Genomic DNA, 23,991 nt, shown 5'->3' with positions numbered 1-23,991 from the left:
GTCGCTCATCCATCTATCTTTTGCACTTTTATTTTCAGAGCATCACTAGAAAGTTGTTCAAGATAACTTAACGGAGTTTGGTAGACATACTGGACTCGATGTGTCTTTATAAATTCTCCAGTTTCAATATATTGTACCTTTTTGTCAACAAGTCTGCCGATAAGTCCATCATTCATTCGTTTTTGTTTATGGAGCCATACCCCCCCAACAAAAAACAAAAATATAAAATCGAAACAATCCATATAGTACATCCCTGTGAGATTGGGTGTTTACAGTTTATATAGTATTTGTAATCAAGGTGTGCATTTTTCGATTGAGAATCAATGCCTTTAATATGATTTTCTTGGGGTGGAAAGGACAATAGTATCTACATACAGTGTATTGTATTTTTTTACTTACCAGAACACGAGAATTTTTGGGATTATGTCATATTGAAGTACAATAGAAATAACTGAAGCTGTTAATACAATTCGACCAGTTTCATTTAAACATTTGCAATTGATCAACCACAATTTGTTTAAATATGAAACTTACAATTATCACCTACAAATAGGAGCCTTTTAAAGCATGATAGAGTTATGGCCCTTCGCAATTAACTATATTTTCACATGAAATTTCATTTATAAAGAGCATAGGTCAAGAACCTTTCGACATAATTCTGATATAATTTAGTACCTACATTGTTTCATTCATTTGAATGTACCTATATAACTTTAGTCTGTTACCATTGGGCGCATGCATAAGTACGCGGGGGCCTCCAGTGGCCGAGTGATCGAAAGTGCATACCGTTATGGATTATTGTCGTCTCACCTGTCTGCGTGGGTTTGAATCTCAGGCTCGGCCAATGTGGGTTCGTGAGAAAGCTTGCCAGTGGCTTCTCGTGGGTCGGTGGTTCTTTCCGGGGTTTTCCCGGGTTCTTTCTCAACCATTTATACTGGCCGCCATGTATAGCATATCTTGTGCTGAAAAATGACGTTAAACCCTACAACAACAAAAACAACAACATAAGAACGCTTCAAACTGAGAGTGCTGGACCATGTCCTATTTTAGTACAAGTCTACAAAAATAAGGAAACGGGAATATATCATCTGTACATGACTCTAACTTAAAAAACATAACATAGGTCTGGAATTATATGCAATTAGTATATTGGATATTTGAAAAGTCAGAGAAAATCAGCATGCAAACAATTGCCTTTTCTTTTCGCTGTTGTATTAATTAAGAGCTGTTCATATTAATAAACCTGGTCCAACAAAACTCACTTTCAGTGAACTGACCAATACAAGGTTTTTACGGGTCAGAAAAAGCCAAGGGATTTTTTAGTTTTCAGGAAAGTCTGCGAAGCGTCTAGAAATGTTATAACTCTGGGAAAATTTAAGTTTACCTTGACGTCTAGAAGAAGTCTGTTAATTTTGTACTTATATTTACGGAGATATTAATATAGCAATTGTAGAAATGAGTTGCGTAATGACCTTGGCTATTCCTATCTTTGATTTCAAATTTATTTCTGTTGAAAATTTGTGGAGTAACCTCTGAATCTATGCAAGGGTAGTATTTCTGCTTCTACCTGTCCTGTAAATTTCTGGTTACTTCGGATAACAATATTGTACAGGAATAAAAATAAAAAAACAAAAGAACATAAAGGTTATTGCTCCATGTTCTTGCTTCCAAAACATAAATTCATTGAAAAATTGGGGGGGGGGGTAGGCACTACATAGGAAACTGGTTAAGGTTTTATGTGGAGCGAAATGGACCATTGACTGTTGCCTAGCAAATATGTAGATGATGCTGCAAGATTGTGATTGGCCGTGTCTATCTGTTCATTCCCGCATTCACGTGTCCATATCTTGCTGTGCTTGCAGTTAACGCTATCTGATAGTGATCATATTTAGTATACTTTGCGAGGATCAATAGACAATATTGCAGGTTTGGAATCCTTGATGTTGATCGAAGATGTATTTAGGAGTTGATAACAGTGGATATTTGTATTTACTTCCATCTGTAGCTGTTTTACTGTACTGTCCCATCCTTAGCTTACTTTTTCATAGTCAGTGTTATGGCAAAAATATTGCAGCCACAAGTAGAACTGCAGGTACTGAGGAAAGTCAGAAGCATTTTTCCATAAACAAACATGGTCCTTGTTTAGATTGTGCAGTCTTGATAATAGTTTCTTTTTGAATGCCTTTCTCCGTGTGGAAGGAATATCTTGTACAGAATTATTGTCTGATTTGTGACCGAGTTTTATTGACAGTGCCTTGCACACGTAGTAGTCACTATGAAATGTGACAGTATATAATTGACAATCTTTCATCTCTGAGACCATAGTCCATGGTATTGAGATGGAGTTTCTTTTCAGGTTCATTTTCTGGTGATAGCATTTTATTGGGTAACATTTTCTAACAAACTTCACAAATTTAATCAGCAACTCAAAACTAATCCAGATTAAGAGTGCTGAATTGGCAAAGGCTATCAAATCTTGGTGTGCATCAAGTAAAGCCTCATGCAAAATAAGCAATCCAATATAAACTGAACACAGGACATAGAACAAGACATCCACAATATTAATTTCAAATGTTGTAAATCCTAGAATAAGGAGGAATACGTAAAAAACAATGTTACAAATATTAAGTTCAACTGGAGTAAACCCCAGTGATTCTGTCAAAACCTCCTCCATAATTTCATCTATTTGTCTTCTTATCCTTTTCTCTGGTCTTGTTATTTCTTGCCAAAGCGAAAATGACCTCCCAAATAATGAGGACTTTAGTACAGATAAAGCATCCAAGGGGGGCTTTTCTATGATATCATGTAGTCGATCAATTTCATATCTCTCTAATTCTTTGAATGAATCAGTGCCCAGGGATTCGCATGATAAAATGTTTAGAGAATTTGAATTCAGTGTGTTTGTTGCAGATAAAACGCCACTATATGCATTCTTTATATTTGAAAATTTAGAATGCTCTACAGCTGGACTCGCTTCAAATCTATCCATTACCATGAATGATTTTGGTTTATCTAACGTGTAGACAGCCACTGTGGTCCCCATATCAGAAGGTCCCACTGAATTAACAGCTTGAACTGAAAATCTGTACAATGTTCCAGCCTTTAAGTTCTTCATCGTGTATTTCCCTTTGTTTGATAAGTTAACTTTCCCACTGTTGTCCGTACAGATTATATATCCAGTTATTTGACTTCCATTGTTCCTTGGTTCTTTCCACCTCAACGAAATTGTGGTTGATGTACTGTTGGATGCTATGACCTTCACTGGGGATGGTTTATCAGCCAGCGTCACACATGATTTTGACTCACAACATTTTCCATTGCCAATCTTGTTTACTGCCTGAACCGAGAAGCTATACCTTGTTCTTGGTACAAGGTTATTAATTTCCTTTTGACATGATGAAGAACATGTGTGAATGCTATGTTTGAGCTTCAATCCCCGATAAACTGAAATAATGTATCTGGTTATTTCTGCTCCATTGCATTCTGGCTCTTTCCAGCCGAGGACGACACTAGTGGATGAAATCTCCTCAAAGGTTAAGTCTTTAGGTTCTTCTGGTGGATATGGGTCAATGATAACCTCCAGAGAATCCGACCATGGTCCACAACCGGCAGCATTTTGTGCCCTCACTGCAAACAGGTTTAACCTCCCCCAACATAAATCATCTACTTTGCAAGAAGGAATGTCTCCATTATGTACCTCATATTTGGCTTTGTCAGAGATCATTATTTTAGTGATGTAGTTTGTGATGGGAGACCCTCCATCGTCCTGTGGAATCTCCCATGACAGCTGAATAGAATTTCCACTGGGCTTTCCAATCAGGAGGGGAGGGGGACACTTCCCAGGTGTAGTGTAATGCACAGTTACAACACATCTTTTTATGAGATTACCAGATTCACAGCCAGAGAGCAAAACATTGTAGGTTTCTCCAGGTACAGGGTTTATGTGATCATGGTTAGTTGCATTTCCTACACATAGTGTCATTGCCTGTGATGGAATATCAGTGACGTAAAAGTTTGTTTGAAACCCATCAACACCATTCTCTGATATCTGAATAACTTTTCTACAAAGAGGACAATAGAAGTTTCCTGATTTTCCTGTAGATATTATAATATCTTGAAGACACTTTGCACAGAATGTGTGAAAACATTGCAGGATTTTAGGGTCTTTATACGGCTCTAGGCAAATCGTACATGTGTTTCTAAAAAGTACACTTTTGTCAGACATCATACTTCTTTTGGAACTCTCTTCTTCTTACTCTGAAAATTTAAATGAAGAAATTTCTTCAAAAATGTTTAAACGTGTTAAAATAATTCATTTAAATATTTTATGGCTATTAGATTGATGCATATCAATCCTTATCACTTGTATTAAACAGGTACAAGAAAACAGCAGACTTTAGACTAAAATACTGCATTAAACAGACACAAGTAACCGCAGACTTTAGACTACAATACTGTATTAAACAGACACAAGGAACCGCATACTTTAGACTACAATACTGTATTAAACAGACACAAGGAACCGCATACTTTAGACTAAAATACTGTATTAAACAGACACAAGGAACCGCATACTTTAGACTAAAATACTGTATTAAACAGATACAAGGAACCGCATACTTTATACTAAAGTACTGTACTAAACAGACACAATGAACCGCATACTTTAGACTAAAATACTGTATTAAACAGATACAAGGAACCGCATACTTTAGACTACAATACTGTAATAAACTGGTACAAGGAACCGCAGACTTTATACTACAATACTGTATTAAACAGACACAAGGAACCGCATACTTTAGACTAAAATACTGTATTAAACAGACACAAGGAACCGTATATATTAGACTAAAATACTGTATTAAACAGATACAAGGAACCGCATACTTTAGAATAAAATACCGTATTAAACAGACACAAGGAACCACATACTTTAGACTAAAATACTGTATTAAACAGATACAAGGAACCACATACTTTAGACTAAAATACTGTATTAAACACATACAAGGAACCGCATACTTCAGACTAAAATACTGTATTAAACAGATACAAGGAACAGCATACTTTAGACTAAAATACTGTATTAAACAGATACAAGGAACCGCATACTTTAGACTAAAATACTGTATTAAACAGACACAAGGAAACCGCAGACTTTAGACTACAATACTGTATTAAACAGATACAAGGAAACCGCAGACTTTATACTACTATACTGTATTAAACAGATACAAGGAAACCGCAGACTTTAGACTACAATACTGTATTAAACAGATGCAAGGAACCGCAGAGTCTAGACTAAAATACTGTATTAAACAGGTGCAAGGAAACCGCAGACTTTATACTACAATACTGTATTAAACAGGAACAAGGAAACTGCAGACTTTATACTATAATACTGTATTAAACGGGTACAAGGAAACCGCAGACTTTAGACTATAGTACTGTATTAAACAGGTACAAGGAAACCACAGACTTTAGACTACAATACTGTATTAAGCAAGTACAAGGAAACCGCAGACTTTATACTACAATACTGTATTAAGCAGGTACAAGGAAACCGCAGACTTTAGACTACAATATTGTATTAAGCAAGTACAAAAAAACCGCAGACTTTATACTACTATACTGTATTAAGCAAGTACAAGGAAACCGCAGACTTTATACTACTATACTGTATTAAGCAAGTACAAGGAAACCGCAGACTTTATACTACTATACTGTATTAAGCAAGTACAAGGAACCGCATACTTTATACTAAAATACTGTATTAAGCAAGTACAAGGAAACCGCAGATTTTATACTACTATACTGTATTAAGCAAGTACAAGGAAACCGCAGACTTTATACTACTATACTGTATTAAGCAAGTACAAGGAAACCGCAGACTTTATACTACTATACTGTATTAAGCAAGTACAAGGAAACCGCAGACTTTATACTACTATACTGTATTAAGCAACTACAAGGAAACTGCAGACTTTATACTACTATACTGTATTAAGCAAGTACAAGGAAACCGCAGACTTTAGACAACAATACTGTATTAAGCAAGTACAAGGAAACCGCAGACTTTATACTACTATACTGTATTAAGCAAGTACAAGGAAACCGCAGACTTTATACTACTATACTGTATTAAGCAAGTACAAGGAAACCTCAGACTTTATACTACTATACTGTATTAAGCAAGTACAAGGAAACCACAGACTTTATACTACTATACTGTATTAAACAGATGCAAGGAAACCCTAGACTTTATACTACTATACTGAAACCGCTAATGCTCATCATTATGAGGCAAATGATTATAAAGAAAGGTTAGCTCAGCTAGATAGATTTGAAACTCCTGAAATAAGTTTAACATTTGTTTTAAAATATTTGCAAAACATTAAGAAAGAGTAAATCTGCAGGACCCGAAATGCGAGTTACAACGCTTTTTAAAACAGCAGCAACTGCTATTGCAGGAACAATCACATTCATATTTTATTCAAACTCTAAAAACTGATAAATTTACCAACTGATTGACAAATGCAACAGCTACTCCGTTCCACAAGGTAGGAGCAAAATTATCAATTTCTGTTCTTCGAGCTCTTTCAAAATTAATTGACAAACACATGAACGACTCATTTATGGCTTATCCCGATGACCACAAAATTAATTGACAAACATATGAACGACTCATTTATGGATTATCACGATGACCACAAAATTAATTGACAAACACATGAACGACTCATTTATGGATTATCCCGATGACCACAAAACGAATTGACAAACACATGAACGACTCATTTATGGATTATCCCGATGACCACAAAATTAATTGACAAACACATGAACGACTCATTTATGGATTATCCCGATGACCACAAAACGAATTGACAAACACATGAACGACTCATTTATGGATTATCCCGATGACCACAAGATTCTTCGTGATAATCAGTCTGGTTTTAAGCAACAACAACAACAACCAAAAACAAAACAGCAACCTGTAAAATGGCACTCGTACCAATGGCTGATATATTGTTTCAGGCTTTAGATTAAGGAAAGTTAGCATTATGGTATATCTCATAGCAGTGTTTGATCTTGTAGATCCTAACAAAACAAAACATTGATTAGCTGAACGATACAAAGCCCAATCGTTTGCTTCATACTTAGTGACACATTTAAAAAACAGATTCTGAATAGACTCATATTTTGCAAGTAAAAATAATAAACTGTGTTCCACAATGTATATATACCAGGACCAGTACTTATATTTGTTCCATTTTTTTATACAAGCGACACTAGTCTTGAGTATCGCGATTCACTTTGTATCGCAATAACATGACCATAATTATTCATGATACAGTGATTATCACGATAGTAGCGCGCACATAGCAACAAAATATACAAGTTGGCTCAACTATCGTAAGCAACGTATCTAGTATCATTGTAAAAATCCGTATGATCATTGCCATTGTTTTTTCTTCATTCGTACCTTTCTTTTAAATATTCCCTAAGCGTTCATTAGGTACTATACAGTAAAATTATTGTGAAGCACGTGATACAAAGTATCATGCGAGTAGACGCACATGACAAGTGCCAACATGTTGAGAAAGGTGTATCTGTTTAAAGAACATTATGTATCTTGTTCTCTCAGTGTGCACTCGTAAGTTCATGTTCTTTACAGTTATCTCTTGTTGATTTGACATCCAGTTTTCAGTGTCCTTTGCTATACTGACTTTGGGAAAGAAATTACTTAAGTTTAGCAACCGATATAAAGTGTCCAAAGTAACCCAGGCTAATAATAGAGGGTTCATGCTACACTATAATACTAAGACTTTCACCTTTCAGCCACAATATTGCATTGTTGCAGAAAATACTGAGAAGCGTTTATAGAAAATATATAATTGTAATTGTTCAATCATGTCACTTTAATCTTCTATCTTTTGCACGTTTTCATCTACGATGCCTAAACCGCTGATGATCGTACTAATTACAAACTTAGTGTAGTCATATGACATAATCATTACAAACTTAGTGTGGTCATGTGACTCTTAACGCGTAATTACCAGCTTAGTCGGTGCAGTCATATGACACTGAAAAATTCAAACTTTGCCAGTGTAGTTATATGACACTGATAATTACAAGCTTTGTCAGTGTAGTCATATGACACTGATAACTACAACCTAGTCAGTGATGTCATATTACGCTCAAATCATAAACTTAGTGTAGACATATGACTTGACACACTTTCAAACCAGTATTTTTCTTCTTTTTTAATTCATTCATTATTCCTGATTATTTAATTCATTTATTACTTCTTTATTATTCCACTATTTTCTAATAAGTACCTTATTGCAGAAATCCAACTGAAAATTTTGTACTGAAACCATCTTAAACTAAAAATATATACTTGAATCGGTAGTCATTTTATCTGAAAGCAAAACAAAAACCAATCATATTGATCTGGTTAGATTCAGTTGCGCTTAACGTTTATTAAATGTCTTCATTACTTTGTATATATGTGTGCCAAAATATATATTTTCTAACAGACTTCAGTATGACAAAGAAACTCTGACACATTTGTTGGATACTGCTTTTATCCTAAATTTCGTTTTTGGGCTCAGTCTTTAATCGATTCATATATCATTTCACATACATGCTGTAAAAATACTGGTCCGAACAATATGGAATTGGTTTATTTTTCGGCAACAAATTAATTTTCCTGCTTCTTAGAATATCATTAATAAAGAATAAATCATTTTCAGACAATTTCTTCACATAACTTAATTACGCAAACGAGTTTCTCTAAGAAAATCAATACATGTCCTTGGAAAAACCTTTTCCGTACTTTTTAGATACGTGGTAAATTATATTTCTCAAAAATTATTATAAACAATTTTTTCTAATGTTTCTCTATTTGTGTATATTATACCACCAATATTTTGTTATATTGTAAAATAGTAAATGAATAAAACATTAATTTAATCCAATTAGTGTCGTTCATAGGTATCTTTAGGATCGAAGATATTTTAAGACAATATGTGATTATTTTTGGATGGGTCATTTTAAGCCCGACATCTTAATAACTTTTGATTATTACTTTTCTTTTGGTCTTACTACTAATCCATTCCACGGCAAGTTGTGCATCTATTACAATTCCATAAATTCTGTACAGTAAGCTATTTAATATATTACGGAACGTTTCTGAAGGTTAGGTATACTAATAAGTAAATAATCTATTAAGTAATCCTGTATGTAATGATTCCTTTAAAATAAAGACAAGTATATAATGATTCCTTTAAAATGAAGGCATGTAGGTAATGATTCATTTAAAAAAGATATGCATGTAATGATTCATTTAAAATAAAGGCATGTATGCAACGATTGCTTTAAAACAACGACATGTATGTAATGATTCATTTAAAAAAGACATGCATGTAATAATTCATTTAAAATAAAGGCATGTATGTAATGATTATATTAAAACAAAGACACGTATGTAATGGTTCCTTTGAAACAAAAGCATGTCAGTATTGATTTCTTTAAAATAAAGACATGTATGTAATGATTTCATTGAAATAAAGACATGTATGTAACGACTCCTTTAAAAAAAAGACATGCATGCAATGATTTCTTTAAAATAAAGGCATGTATGTGATGATTCCTTTAAAATAAAGGCATGTATGTAATGATTCCTTTAAAATAAAGACATGCATGCAATGAATCCTTTAATATAAATGCATGTTTGTAATGATTCCTTTAATATAAAGGCATGTATGTAATGATTCCTTTAAAATAAAGGCATGTATGTAATGATTCCTTTAAAATAAAGGCATGTATGTGATGATTCCTTTAAAATAAAGGCGTGTATGTAACGATTCCTTTTAAAAAAAAAGACATGCATGCAATGATTTCTTTAAAATAAAGGCATGTATGTGATGATTCCTTTAAAATAAAGGCATGTATGTAATGATTCCTTTAAAATAAAGACATGCATGCAATGAATCCTTTAATATAAATGCATGTTTGTAATGATTCCATTGAAATAAAGACATGTATGTAATGATTTCTTTAAAAAAAAAGACATGCATGCAATGATTTCTTTAAAATAAAGGCATGTATGTGATGATTCCTTTAAAATAAAGGCATGTATTTAACGATTCCTTTAAAAAAAAAGACATGCATGCAATGATTTCTTTAAAATAAAGGCATGTATGTGATGATTCCTTTAAAATAAAGGCATGTATGTAATGATTTCTTTAAAATAAAGACATGCATGCAATGAATCCTTTAAAAAAAGACATTTATGCAATGTTTCCTTTAAAACAAAGACATGTATGTAATGATTCCTTCAAAATAAAGGCTTTGAAATAAAGACGTGTATGTAATGATTCATTTAAAAGAAATACATGTATGCAATTATTCCTTTAAAATAAAGGCATGTATGTAATGATTCCTTTAAAATAAAGACATGCATGCAATGAATCCTTTAATATAAATGCATGTTTGTAATGATTCCATTGAAATAAACACATGCATCTAATGATTCCTTTAAAATAAAGACATGTATGTAATGATTCCTTTAATATAAAGGCATGTATGTAATGATTCCTTTAATATAAAGGCATGTATATAATGATTCCTTTAAAATAAAGGCTTTAAAATAAAGACATATCTGTAAGGATTATTTTAAAAAAAACATGTATGTGAGGATTCCTTTATAAAAACAAAATGTATGTAAGGATTCTTTTAAAATAAAGGCATGTATGTAATGATTCCTTTAAAAAAAGACATGTATGTATGGATTCCTTTAAAATAAGGACATGTATGTAATGATCCCTTTACAATAAAGGCATTTATGCAATGTTTCCTTTAAAACAAAGACATGTATGTAATGATTCCTTTAAAATAAAGACATATATGCAATGATTTCTTTAAAATAAAGGAATTATGTAATGATTCCTTGGAAATAAAGACATGTATGTAATGATTCATTTAAAATAAAGACATGTACGTAATGAGACCTTTAAGATAAAGACATGTTTGTAATGATTCCTTTAAAATAAAGGCATGTATGAAATGATTCCTGTAAAAGACATGTATGTAATGATTCTTTTAAAAAATACATGTATGTAATGATTCCTTCAAAATAAAGGCTTTGAAATAAAGACGAGTATGTAATGATTCATTTAAAAGAAATACATGTATGCAATGATTCCTTTAAAATAAAGATATGCATCTAATGATTCCTTTAAAATAAAGACAATTATGTAATGATTCCTTTAAAATAAAGACATGTATGTAATGATTCCTTTAAAATATAGACATGTATGTAATGAGATCTTTAAAATAAAGACATGTATGTAATGATTCCTTTAAAAACAGAATACGTTTTTGTATAGGTAGCCATTGTATATCCGCAAACATAACATTCAAGGGAGTCAAAACAGGAAGTTTCATAATTATTCGGGCGGCCCATTTCTGGAGTTTGTCAATTCTGGATACATTATAATTTGATGGCTCCCTACCCAGTACAGCCGTAGTCTATCAATGCTATTATATACCCCAAAATATAAAGTTAAAGTGACAGGGGAGGTAGAACTTTTTGAATGTGATGTTAAGAGTTATTCTTATGTGATTACTTGTGTATTCCTTATGAGATGTTGATCGATGTAAATACCGAGAAGTTTTTATTTTTAGCACTATACATGTCTTACCCATTTTAAGTTAGAAGTATATCCATGTTTCTGGATAGGATCTGCCTTGTTCTAATTGTCATAATTGTTGCGCTAGAGGCATTTATATGTATTCTGTTTTTTTGACACCAAACAGGTATATTGTTGAGGTCGATTTGAAGTTTATTTTCAATGGAGTCAAAAGATTTACCAGATAAATGCAGTGTAGAGTAGTCAGTTAAAAGATCTGTGTTAGAGTGCGCTGGATACAATGGAAAGTCGTTGATAAAAATGGAAAAAAGAAGAGGCCCAAATGGAGATCCTTGAGGAACACCACTTACAATATGAAATATATCGGAAGTAAATTCGTCTGATTTGATCGCTTTAAGTTCATCAGTTCGTAACTGTTTGAATGCTGCTGATGCAATTCAGTTCCGTAGCTTCGCAGTTCATTAAGTTCAAGTATTCTTCAACAACGTGCGATTTTCAAGAATTTGTTCTATAAAAGAAACTGGGCATTAGTATTATACAGTAGCCAAAAAAACTAATTCAAACTATGCTTATTGAGATAATAATAAACCTTGCTCTTCCTATTCAAGCCATGAATGTCATCTTTATCATTCCATACCGAAAAGAAATATTACATTTTGTTTCATTCTTTCCTTAAGGGGGTATTTTCCTCCGATTGTTTGTCAAACTTGGCAATTCTCTATCCATACTCTAATAATAATTTAGACGTAACTGTATTTTGATCAGCCATTATTATGGATTGGAAATTGTTTCAAAGAGGAGTTTAAAGTCAAAAGATTTTGTCATTCATTATTACATATATTAAAAATTTATTGGTTATTCGTTATTATATAAATCAATAACTTATTGGTCATTCGTTATTACGTGAATCAATAACTAATTGGTCATTCTTTATCACATGAATCCATAACTTATATGTCATTCATTATTACATGAATCAACCACTGACTTATTTGGTAATTCGTTAGTACATGAATCAATAACTCATCGATCATTCATTATTATGTGAATCAATAACTAATTGGTCATTCTTTATTACGTGAATCAATAACTTATTGGTCATTCATTATCAAGCGAATCAATAACTAATTGGTCATTCTTTATCACATGAACCCATAACTTCTTGGTCATTCATTATTACATGAATCAATAACTTATATGTCATTCATTATTACATGAATCAACCACTGACTTATTTGGTAATTCGTTATTACATAAACCAATAACTTATTGGTCATTCGCTATTACATGAATCAATAACTTATTGGTCATTCGTTTATACATGAATCAATAACTTATTGGTCATTCGTTATTACGTAAACCAATAACTTATTGGTCATTCTTTAATACATGAATCAATAACTTACTGGTAATTCATTATTACATGAATCAATAACTTATTGGTCATTCATTAATACATGAATCAAGAACTTATTGGTAATTCGTTATTACATGAATCAATAACTTATTGGTAATTCGTTATTACATGAATCAATAACTTATTGGTCATTCATTAATACATGAATCAAGAACTTATTGGTAATTCGTTATTACATGAATCAACAATTTATTGCTCATTCGTTTATACATGAATCAAGAACTTATTGGTAATTCGTTATTACATGAATCAATAACTTAATGGTAATTCATTAGTACACGAATCAATAATATATTGGTCATTCGTTAGCAGATGAATCAATAACTTATTGGTCATTCGTTAATACATGAATCAATAACTTATTGGACATTCGTTAGTACATAAATCAATAACCTATTGATAATTCATTATTGCATGAATCAATAACTTATTGATCATTCGTTAATACATGAATCAAAATAACTTATTGGTCATTCGTTAGTACATGAATCAATAACTTATTGGTCATTTGCTAATACATGAATCAATAACTTATTGGTTATTCGTTATTATATGAATCAATAACTTATTGGTAATTCGTTTATACATGAATCAAGAACTTATTGGTAATTCGTTATTACATGAATCAATAACTTAATGGTAATTCATTAGTACACGAATCAATAATATATTGGTCATTCGTTAGCAAATGAATCAATAACTTATTGGTCATTCGTTAGTACATAAATCAATAACCTAATGATAATTCATTATTGCATGAATCAATAACTTATTGGTCATTCGTTAATACATGAATCAAAATAACTTATTGGTCATTCGTTAGTACATGAATCAATAACTTATTGGTCATTTGCTCATACATGAATCAATAACTTATTGGTTATTCGTTATTACATGAATCAATAACTTATTGGTCATTCGTTAATACATGAATCAATAACTTATTGGTCATTCGCTATTACATGAATAAATAGCTTACTGGTCATTCTTTAGTACATGAATCAATAACTTATTGGTCATTCGTTAGTACATAAATCAATAACTTATTGGTCATTCGCTATTACATGAATCAATAACATATTGGTCATTTACTATAGAATGAATCAATAACCTACTGATAATTCATAATTGCATGAATCTACAACATATTGGTCATTCGTTATTACATGAATCAAGAACGTATTGGTCATTCGTTAGTACATGAATCAATAAATAATTGGTCATTCGTTATTACATGAATCAATAACTTATTGGTCATTCGTTTATCCATGAATCAATAACGTATTGGTCATTCGTTATTAGATGAATCAATAACTCATTTGGTCATTGGTTTATACATGAATCAATAACTTATAGGTCTTTCGTTAATACATGAATCAATAATTTATTGGTCATTCGTTTATCCATGAATCAATAACTTATTGGTCACATAGACTATCCTCATTTTTGGACCTTATTTCTCATTAATTTTAATATAAATATATATATACACACATAGACTATTATCCGCATTTTTGGACCTTATTTCTCACTAATTTTAATATAAATATACATACACACATAGACTATCCTCATTTCTGGACCTTATTTCTCACTAATTTTAATATAAATATACATACACACATAGACTATCCTCATTTCTGGACCTTATTTCTCACTAATTTTAATATAAATATACATACACACATAGACTATCCTCATTTCTGGACCTTATTTCTCACTAATTTTAATATAAATATACATACACACATAGACTATCCGCATTTTTGGACCTTATTTCTCATTAATTTTAATATAAATATACATACACACATAGACTATCCCTATTTCTGGACCTTTTTTCTCATTATTTTTAATATAAATAAACATACACACATAGACTATCCTCATTTTTGGACCTTATTTCTCACTAATTTTAATATAAATATTCATACACACATAGACTATCCCTATTACTGGACCTTTTCTCTCATTATTTTTAATATAAATAAACATACACACATAGACTATCCTCATTTTTGGACCTTATTTCTCACTAATTTTGATAAAAATATACATACACACATAGACTATCCTCATTTCTGGACCTTATTCCTCATTAATTTTAATATAAATATACATACACACATAGACTATCCTCATTTCTGGACCTTATTTCTCACTTATTTTAATATAAATATACATACACACATAGACTATCCTCATTTCTGGACCTTATTTCTCACTAATTTTGATATAAATATACATACACACATAGACTATCCTCATTTTTGGACCTTATTTCTCATTAATTTTAATATAAATATACATACACACATAGACTATCCTCATTTTTGGACCTTATTTCTCACTTATTTTAATATAAATATACATACACACATAGACTATCCTCATTTCTGGACCTTATTTCTCACTTATTTTAATATAAATATACATACACACATAGACTATCCTCATTTTTGGACCTTATTTCTCATTAATTTTAATATAAATATACATACACACATAGACTATCCTCATTTTTGGACCTTATTTCTCACTTATTTTAATATAAATATACATACACACATAGACTATCCTCATTTCTGGACCTTATTTCTCACTTATTTTAATATAAATATACATACACACATAGACTATCCTCATTTTTGGACCTTATTTCTCACTAATTTTGATATAAATATACACACACACATAGACTATCCTCATTTCTGGACCTTATTTCTCATTAATTTTAATATAAATATACATACACACATAGACTATCCGCATTTTTGGACCTTATTTCTCACTAATTTTGATATAAATATACATACACACATAGACTATCCTCATTTTTGGACCTTATTTCTCACTTATTTTAATATAAATATACATACACACATAGACTATCCGCATTTTTGGACCTTATTTCTCACTAATTTTGATATAAATATACATACACACATAGACTATCCTCATTTTTGGACCTTATTTCTCACTTATTTTAATATAAATATACATACACACATAGACTATCCTCATTTCTGGACCTTATTTCTCACTAATTTTAATATAAATATACATACACACATAGACTATCCTCATTTTTGGACCTTATTTCTCACTAATTTTAATATAAATATACATACACACATAGACTAACCTCATTCCTGGACCTTATTTCTCACTAATTTTAATATAAATATGCATACACACATAGACTATCCCTATTTCTGGACCTTTTTTCTCATTATTTTTAATATAAATATACATACACACATAGACCATCCGCATTTTTGGACCTTATTTCTCATTAATTTTAATATAAATATACATACACACATAGACTATCCCTATTTCTGGACCTTTTTTCTCATTATTTTTAATATAAATAAACATAGACACATAGACTATCCTCATTTTTGGACCTTTTTTCTTATTAATTTTAATATAAATATGCATACACACATAGACTATCCATATTTCTGGACCTTTTTTCTCATTAATTTTAATATAAGTATACATACACACATAGACTATCCGCATTTTCTGGACCTTTTTTCTCATTAATTTTAATATAAATATACATACACACATAATCTAATATATGCATTTTCTGGACTTTATTTCTCACTAATTTTAATATAGATATACACACACACATAGACTATCCGCATTTTCTGGACCTTATTTCTCATTAATTTTAATATAAATATACATACACACATAGACTATTATCTGCATTTTCTGGACCTTATTTCTCATTAATTTTAATAAGAAATATACATACACACACATATACTATCCGCATTTCAGGACCTTATTTTTATCATTAATTTTAATATAAAGTATATAAGCTAAACTGTGATTGAACGTTTTTGTTGTTTGTTTTTTTATATATAAAAACTTCAGTCAAATTATAGCTACGAAACGAAATTCTAATATTACTATACAAGTAGTACTTGATCAAAGAAATGGTATGGCATAGTCATGTGATCTCGTAACTAAGCATAGTGTATATCTCAAACCTTAATTCTTGTCACTGGTTTATGAACATGGTTAAATTCAGTCTTTAAAAAACTGGTCGTATAACAAATGTATACACAATTTATAGAAAAATAAATTGTAATTATACGAAGAGAAGACAGCACAATAACCGTAGGAGAATTATATTTACATTTCATCTTTTACTAAAATGAAGAAAGACAACCAATCAACAATATAAAGCAAATTAAATTAATAAGCAAAGTCAACTTCAAGCTGGCACAAAAACGAAAGCTTAAAAAATATTTCAAACTTTGTATCGAGCGAAGCGATTGTTTATTAGCAAAAACCTCTTGACACTAAATGAAACCGAGAATACGCGAAACTAAGGATATGTGTACATTGATGGAAAATCAGAAATTAAGAAAACGCACCCGCATGTTTTGATTTCATTATTCAAGTGTAAAAACACATCTCACCCTTTAAAATATAATTTCTCAAGCCAAAGCAGAAATGATTCTACATCATTAGCACCCTTATTAATATACTTACTATATTCCTCCTTCCGTTGCCTGTAGAGAAAAGCAGAATAGGCATATGATATTTTATGGTCATTAAGTGTATCTCGTCATTAAAAAAAGAGTTATTTTAATACACTTCGCTCGTTTGTTCATTTATTTGGCCGTCAGGGCCTCTGACCTGAAGCAAATCTCATTTATGAGTAGTTACAAAGTAAATAAAGAATGTCATTATATATGTTTTAAACAGGTAAAATAATATCCATTCCAATGTTCTGTTTTTAGTATTTATTTCACCTTTGCCTGGAAAGAAGACAAAATAGGGTTGGAAATCTAAATCAGTATGTTTATTCAGTTATAAAATTTACATACGCATGTATGTTAATGACAATACATGCATACTGTGATTGACTACTCTTATTACGACTCTGTGGTCTTAAACTAAGTAATAGACAAGAGCAAAAACCAACACGTTTTGCAAAATTCAACAAATAATTTATTTCTCTTCAATACACAGTGAAGATGTAAAAAGAACTTACGGTATTGCAAATTAAATCCCAAATAAACATATAATATCTAACACAAGTCCCAGTGATTATAGTTCTGAATAAACTTTAGTGGTATTCCACAATAAATCCAACGCTGTAAGTCTTGATGTTCCTGTGATGGTCAGTTTCGTAGTGATGTGCCAACAGCCTTTTGTTGAATCACAATAATACAATCGTTATTTGAATTTCACTATAAATCCAAGACTCTATTTCAAAGAATGTTGTTTTTTTTTTGAGCACTCTGTATTTCCAGAGAAGAATAATGACCCACTGAAAACAACAATAATACAACTGATTCTGCTCAGATCTTACACATCATCAATGAATAAATTTTAGATAAACAAGATTATATAGTCCTCTACTTGACCTCAGGTCACAATTAAGAGCTTAAAAAACCCCAAACCCCAAACTATTACCTAATGGAAAATTTCATTCTGGAAGGTTTCAAATGTTTTAAAATCTTAGTATCAGAAGGTCTGTTACTAAAATTATAATATAAAATATGATAAACAACAGGTAGACTCGGCATTTCATAGGGAATTTCCAATTTTCTGGACTGAGATAAACATGTTGTTTACAAAACCAAAATCAATGATTCAGGTCTTGTAGAAAATGAACATGATTTTGGACAACCTCAAGGCCAAAACAAAATTATCCATAGCATACAATGAGTAAAAACAAACAAAAAAGAATGCAAATTAAATATACATAACACTCTAAACAGGTTAATTTTGTATTGTACAAGCGAATGAAAATAATAATAATAATAATAATAATAATAACAACAACAACAACTTTATTTTAAAGTCATATTAACAGTATTACTACTAATTATAATGCTCTATATTAAATGGGTGACACGATTAGCTGCAGTCCTAATCTAATTTGAGATCATCAAAGGAATATATATATATATATATATATATATATATATATATATATATATATATATATATATATATATATAACCATCTATCCCTGGAAGGGAGGGACGTTATACTGGCTGGAGAGAGAGAGGAAATTAAATGCATAATCTTATATATTCTCTCAGATTAAGTCATTGAGACAACATTCAAGAGTGTGTGAAAGCATTTAAGTTTTTGAACGGTTCCAAGCAAACAATGTATTAAGTTTTGCTTACTATTCCATCGTCATAGATGCATGTACTTGCATATATGTATGTACGTGTCACACTTGTAAATAAATATCACCATCTTGAGAAGGGAAATATGATATTTCCAATTTATATTGGTGTCGTACAGCTGAGAGTGAATCACGCTGATGATTACTCCTGAAAGTTGACATATATGAGAAAGAAAGAGTTGGATTTGATTACAGCGTTATATGCGGGTATGGACGGCATGACAATATTGACAGGATTATTATTATTCACCCAATAGAAAATTATTTAATAGAGTGTATATTGTACGGGGAAGATGGTACACGTCACTTTAAAACGCATTTCATTAAGGGATACTTCGATTCTGCTAAAGGGTAGGGTTGTTTAAAAAAGGGTAAATATTCGTGTAGCAAAATCACGAGTTGATGACTAAACGTGATGGAATTACCTCCCTTAGAATGAAGTACAATGACGATGTGACATAAGTTATCAGGCTATATTTATGATTGGCTGTATTGTCTGCCAGTGATCCTAGTTATTGCATCTTAAAATGAATAGTTTCTCTCCTTGCTATACATCCCCCACCCCCAAACTCCTGTCTTATGCATGCACATCGCGACGAAAACCATCAAATTTTATTTTTCTGCCTCAGAAACCCGGAAGTCTGCTGAGTCTGTAGAACAAATCCGTTTGCTCTGTCGTTTAATGGCGTGGTAAAATATTAAATACAAAACGATCGGACTTACATCTCGAACTTTACAGTAGCACATGGTTGAGACAGAAATAACAGTGGCAGTTGTGTCCAGATTAAGTCTCTGGTACTTGGCCAAATTAATTCGCATGTTTGAGACAGAAATAACACTGGTAGTTGTATCCAGTGCAAATTTCTGATAGCAAAATTAAATTCGCTTCTTAAATGACATCAATCTCCATCAATACATCTAAAACTATTGTCAGGTCTGAGTTGTATAGCAGCAACGTGCCAGGGATGATTCTAATATGCTAATTAGAGACGCATGACGGTCCTTGTTTTTGTCCGCAGACTATTTTTTTTTATTTTTTATTTTTAAGCATCCCAAGAGAAATTAGTAAATCTTACTTTCCAAAACTTTCATAGCACAAGTCCAATTTTTATAATGATTCCTTTAAATTATTAATAGTGGACCTGGATATGTTCATTAAGTCCTAATATGTTTCCAAAAGGGCTACAAAGATTCTATGCTTCAATTGTTTTTTAAAGGATCATATGTGAGTTATGTAGATTGCAGCGTAATTTGTAGTAATTACGATCAAGAAACTAGAGCCAAAATGTAATGCAGAACATAATACTTCTTTTTCCATCTTTCCATCTTCATGTTTTAAGTGAAAACTGACACAAAAAGACGACATTTAACCTTGGTTATTAATGCATTGTATCAAAGTGCGACGTGGTACGGGTGAGTCGGTAATGTCATGAAATCAATGCAAAGTGAACTTCGCCTTTTGGGACTTTATAGGTGAAATGTCAGACTCTAAGGTGACTATTTCGCACCAATCACTCCTAACGAGGGCCATGTAAGTATTTTGTTCTTGAATACTTGACATGTGTAATGGCTGATACACACATTTTGTGGCTTGATTAGCTGACACTGGTAAAGGTTGATACACACATTTTGTGCAACGATACACTACAATATACAATGCAACTTCTCTACAAAACATGAATACAATTAAATAACTCATTGTGAGTTATAATATTAATGTTTTAATCTGCTATAAATGAACAATTGAAAAGAAAATGCAACAAGAAGTGATGAGGTTAAGAGGTTAGAAACCATAAGCCTATGTGTTAAAAATTTCCAAAAATACTCGTATAACGATGAAATATTCCGATGTCAGGGGATACGGCCCAAAATTTTATTGCAATAATCATCATTGTACGCCGACTTGGCATCTTTGTACCCATAGTGTCCATTCCAGAATGGCGGAGATTGCACTAGTGAACTACTGATCTGTTTAATTTCTGCCATTATTAAAGTTTCTTTCAACAAAAACGACCACGTTATGAGTCTATGACAACAAATATGTTGTTGAAGGTACTAGATATATGCAGGGGACGACAATCACCCAGCCCCACCAATTACTAGACATATGCAGGGGACGACAATCACCAAGCCCCACCAAGTACTATACATATGCAGGGGACAACAATCACCAAGTCCCACCAAGTACTAGACATATTACTAGACATATGCAGGGGACGATAGTCACCAAGCCCCACCAAGTACTACACATATGCAGGGGACGACAATCACCCAGCCCCACCAAGTACTAGACATATGCAGGGCACGACGATCACCCAGCCCCACCAACCTGGATCCGTATGATTCATTGTGGGGCACATTACATCTCATGTCATTACCATAAAGTGACATGTAAACATAACATGCTAGTTTCTATATCGTTTCTTGTTCACCTTTGCCATGTTAGTAGATTAATATTTATACTGGTGAGTGGTGACCCATGTAGACCCCCAGTTGCACTATATCGCCTTCTCCTATCTTGCCTTCTAAAAGGAGTCCATGTATTTGCAAATTACTATACTGTGCAACAATACAAACTACTTTATCCAGAACTCAAATGCCATACTAAACATTATCAATAACTATGTATCACAAATACCGAAAAATGTCGCTAAACGAACACCAATATTATATAACTAATGGCACAAAAGGTGTCAACTCTTGTCATATATACATGGCGGCCAGTATTAATGGTGGAGGAAGAACCCGGGAAAACCCCGGAAAGAACCACCGACACACGAGAAGCTACTGGCAAGCTTTCTCACATACCCACACTGGCCGAATCCGAGACTCGAACCCATGCAAACAGAGGTGAGATGGCAATAGATCCGTAACAGAGCGCTTTAGACCACTCGGGGGCTCCTCTCTCTCTGTTTGTGTGTGTGTGTGTGTGTGTGTAAGTGAGCTATTCGATACACTTTATAAATCCACTGTTGAAAAATACGTATACACAGTGGTAGCGCGAGGATCTGAGAAGCCCGGGGAAATGTACTTTGCTGGTGCCCATACTTTACCACAAGGAACAGTTTTTATGTGAGTTGCTAACCTTCTCACCACCCCAATCCTAAATATAATTTTTGTCAAGACTTGCCCCGGTACGGCAATGTGCGGTAAAACACTAGGAAAATTTCAGCTTAATAAAAAAACACTTCCAACTGCGTCCCACCTATGTCTTATGCCCAGGGGCAATTGCATCCCCCCCCCCACGACCTCCGCACCGCCACTGTGTATACGTGTCATATTCACCGCGACAATGCATAATGCGCCATGCTATGTTTAACATTAACGATTAGTGCCAATCGTAACATACAACAAAACTAAAGGAAGTCCTTTCTTCTAAAGTATGCAGCTACAAATTAATTCTTACCTGATTAGTTTGTAAATTTCTTAAAATTTGTGTTTTCTTATTTTGATTCACACTCTCACCTACGGAAGTTTCTTCCCACACCCTCGCGCATGCACACACTACGGTATTTCTCATAAACAAAGAGCTTCCTCACACACTAGCGGATACAATAGTCTACAATCTGCAACAGTTCTCATAATTCTAGAAAAAAATCAATGTCCTATTTATGCATAAATATTAGCTACATTTTAAGTACTTTCATGATCTTTAAACGGGTATTGAGAACTGATATACCGGAATATATAAACTTGGACGGATTATAATAATCAGAACGGTGAAATAAAGGGAGGACAGGAAGTGAAGTGTAAATAAGGAAATTATGTCGTTTAAATAGTATTTATTTCAGAATGTTTAGGAATTTTCTTATCTATTCACAGTACCGACCACAGCTGTACGTTTTAATATGACTGTCAGTCATGGGGACTGCTTGACTAGGAGAAGACAATATGGTAACCCCCAATTACATTGGCATAGTGATATTTGCAACCGGCAATATACGCACTTCCCAGCTTACGTGTGCATGCAAAATGTAAGGCTTGTTAGGCCTGGCTTGGTCTTTGTGCATCATGATAATTACAACGTAATAGTTCACTACGATCTTACTGCCGTTATCTATTGCGCGTATAATAATAATTTCTAATTTTCATTTATTACATACTGTACGTGATGTTTGGCTGTACTACACCAACCCACCAGATGAAACCTATTTCCAATTCATATTACCAATAACCCTTAAATGTGCTGTAAAACAGCAAAAGAAACAACAAAAGAAAATACCTTTGAACCCAACCACCAGATTAAGCCATTTAAAACCACTCGACTTAGAAATCCTTTGATCCGCTATTGCTATGTGTCGCTTTAAGCTTCTTAGGCTGTTGATATCTAATCTGCAGGAAAATAGGCTAATAATTAAACATACATGTACAACCAACGTGAACTAGCATATATTATCTGTGTGGCTGAGGTGTTAATAACATTAAATACCGTATCTCCTTTTCTTAAGGCATACTTGCAATGGACACTTCGTAAAGCATCACTGTTAAACAGATTTCATCCAGCTGAATGAACTCCATCACGCATACTTTCATAAAACAGTATCACTATGTATGACTAGATCATTTTAGCGGTTTAGATGAGGCGGAGCGAGCGACAACGAGCGATCCCTTTCGTATCTTCAAAAATTCACTTATATAAACTGACATAGAACATGACCTAATCTGCCATTGGTTGTTGTCTGTGTGCGTTATTCGAAACTCACGAATCTCGATATTCTGATTTTTTTTTAACC

General features: G+C 32.4%; 1 protein-coding gene across 4 annotated transcripts; it reads right to left on the bottom strand.

The window, feature by feature from the left end:
• Positions 1 to 372: 372 nt before the first annotated feature.
• On the bottom strand, positions 373 to 23,596 carry LOC149806170 (uncharacterized). Of its 4 annotated transcripts, none has more exons than XM_089951084.1 (4): positions 23,481 to 23,596; positions 17,602 to 17,621; positions 12,017 to 12,174; positions 373 to 4,257 (listed from the first exon to the last, which is right to left on the bottom strand). In XM_089951084.1, exon 4 carries the CDS (start codon positions 4,226 to 4,228, stop codon positions 2,030 to 2,032), a length of 2,199 nt encoding a protein of 732 aa, XP_089807210.1. In that variant the 5' UTR covers positions 4,229 to 4,257; positions 12,017 to 12,174; positions 17,602 to 17,621; positions 23,481 to 23,596; the 3' UTR covers positions 373 to 2,029. The 4 variants fall into 4 exon arrangements, with proteins under 4 accessions (XP_089807210.1, XP_089807209.1, XP_089807212.1 ...); XM_089951083.1 differs by lacking the exon at positions 23,481 to 23,596 and adding an exon at positions 22,665 to 22,750; XM_089951086.1 differs by lacking the exon at positions 12,017 to 12,174.
• Between the last annotated feature and the right edge of the window lie 395 nt (positions 23,597 to 23,991).

This window comes from Sinohyriopsis cumingii, chromosome 2 (assembly GCF_028554795.1).
Source record: "Sinohyriopsis cumingii isolate HCF-2022 chromosome 2, ASM2855479v2, whole genome shotgun sequence".
Classification (NCBI taxonomy): Eukaryota; Metazoa; Mollusca; class Bivalvia; order Unionida; family Unionidae; genus Sinohyriopsis; species Sinohyriopsis cumingii.
This window is presented reverse-complemented; position numbering and strand designations above follow the sequence as displayed.

What these genes read in the sequence shown, in the direction of transcription:
- LOC149806170 (XM_089951084.1), bottom strand. Translation starts at nt 4,228, where the DNA reads ATGATGTCTGACAAAAGTGTACTTTTTAGAAACACATGTACGATTTGC.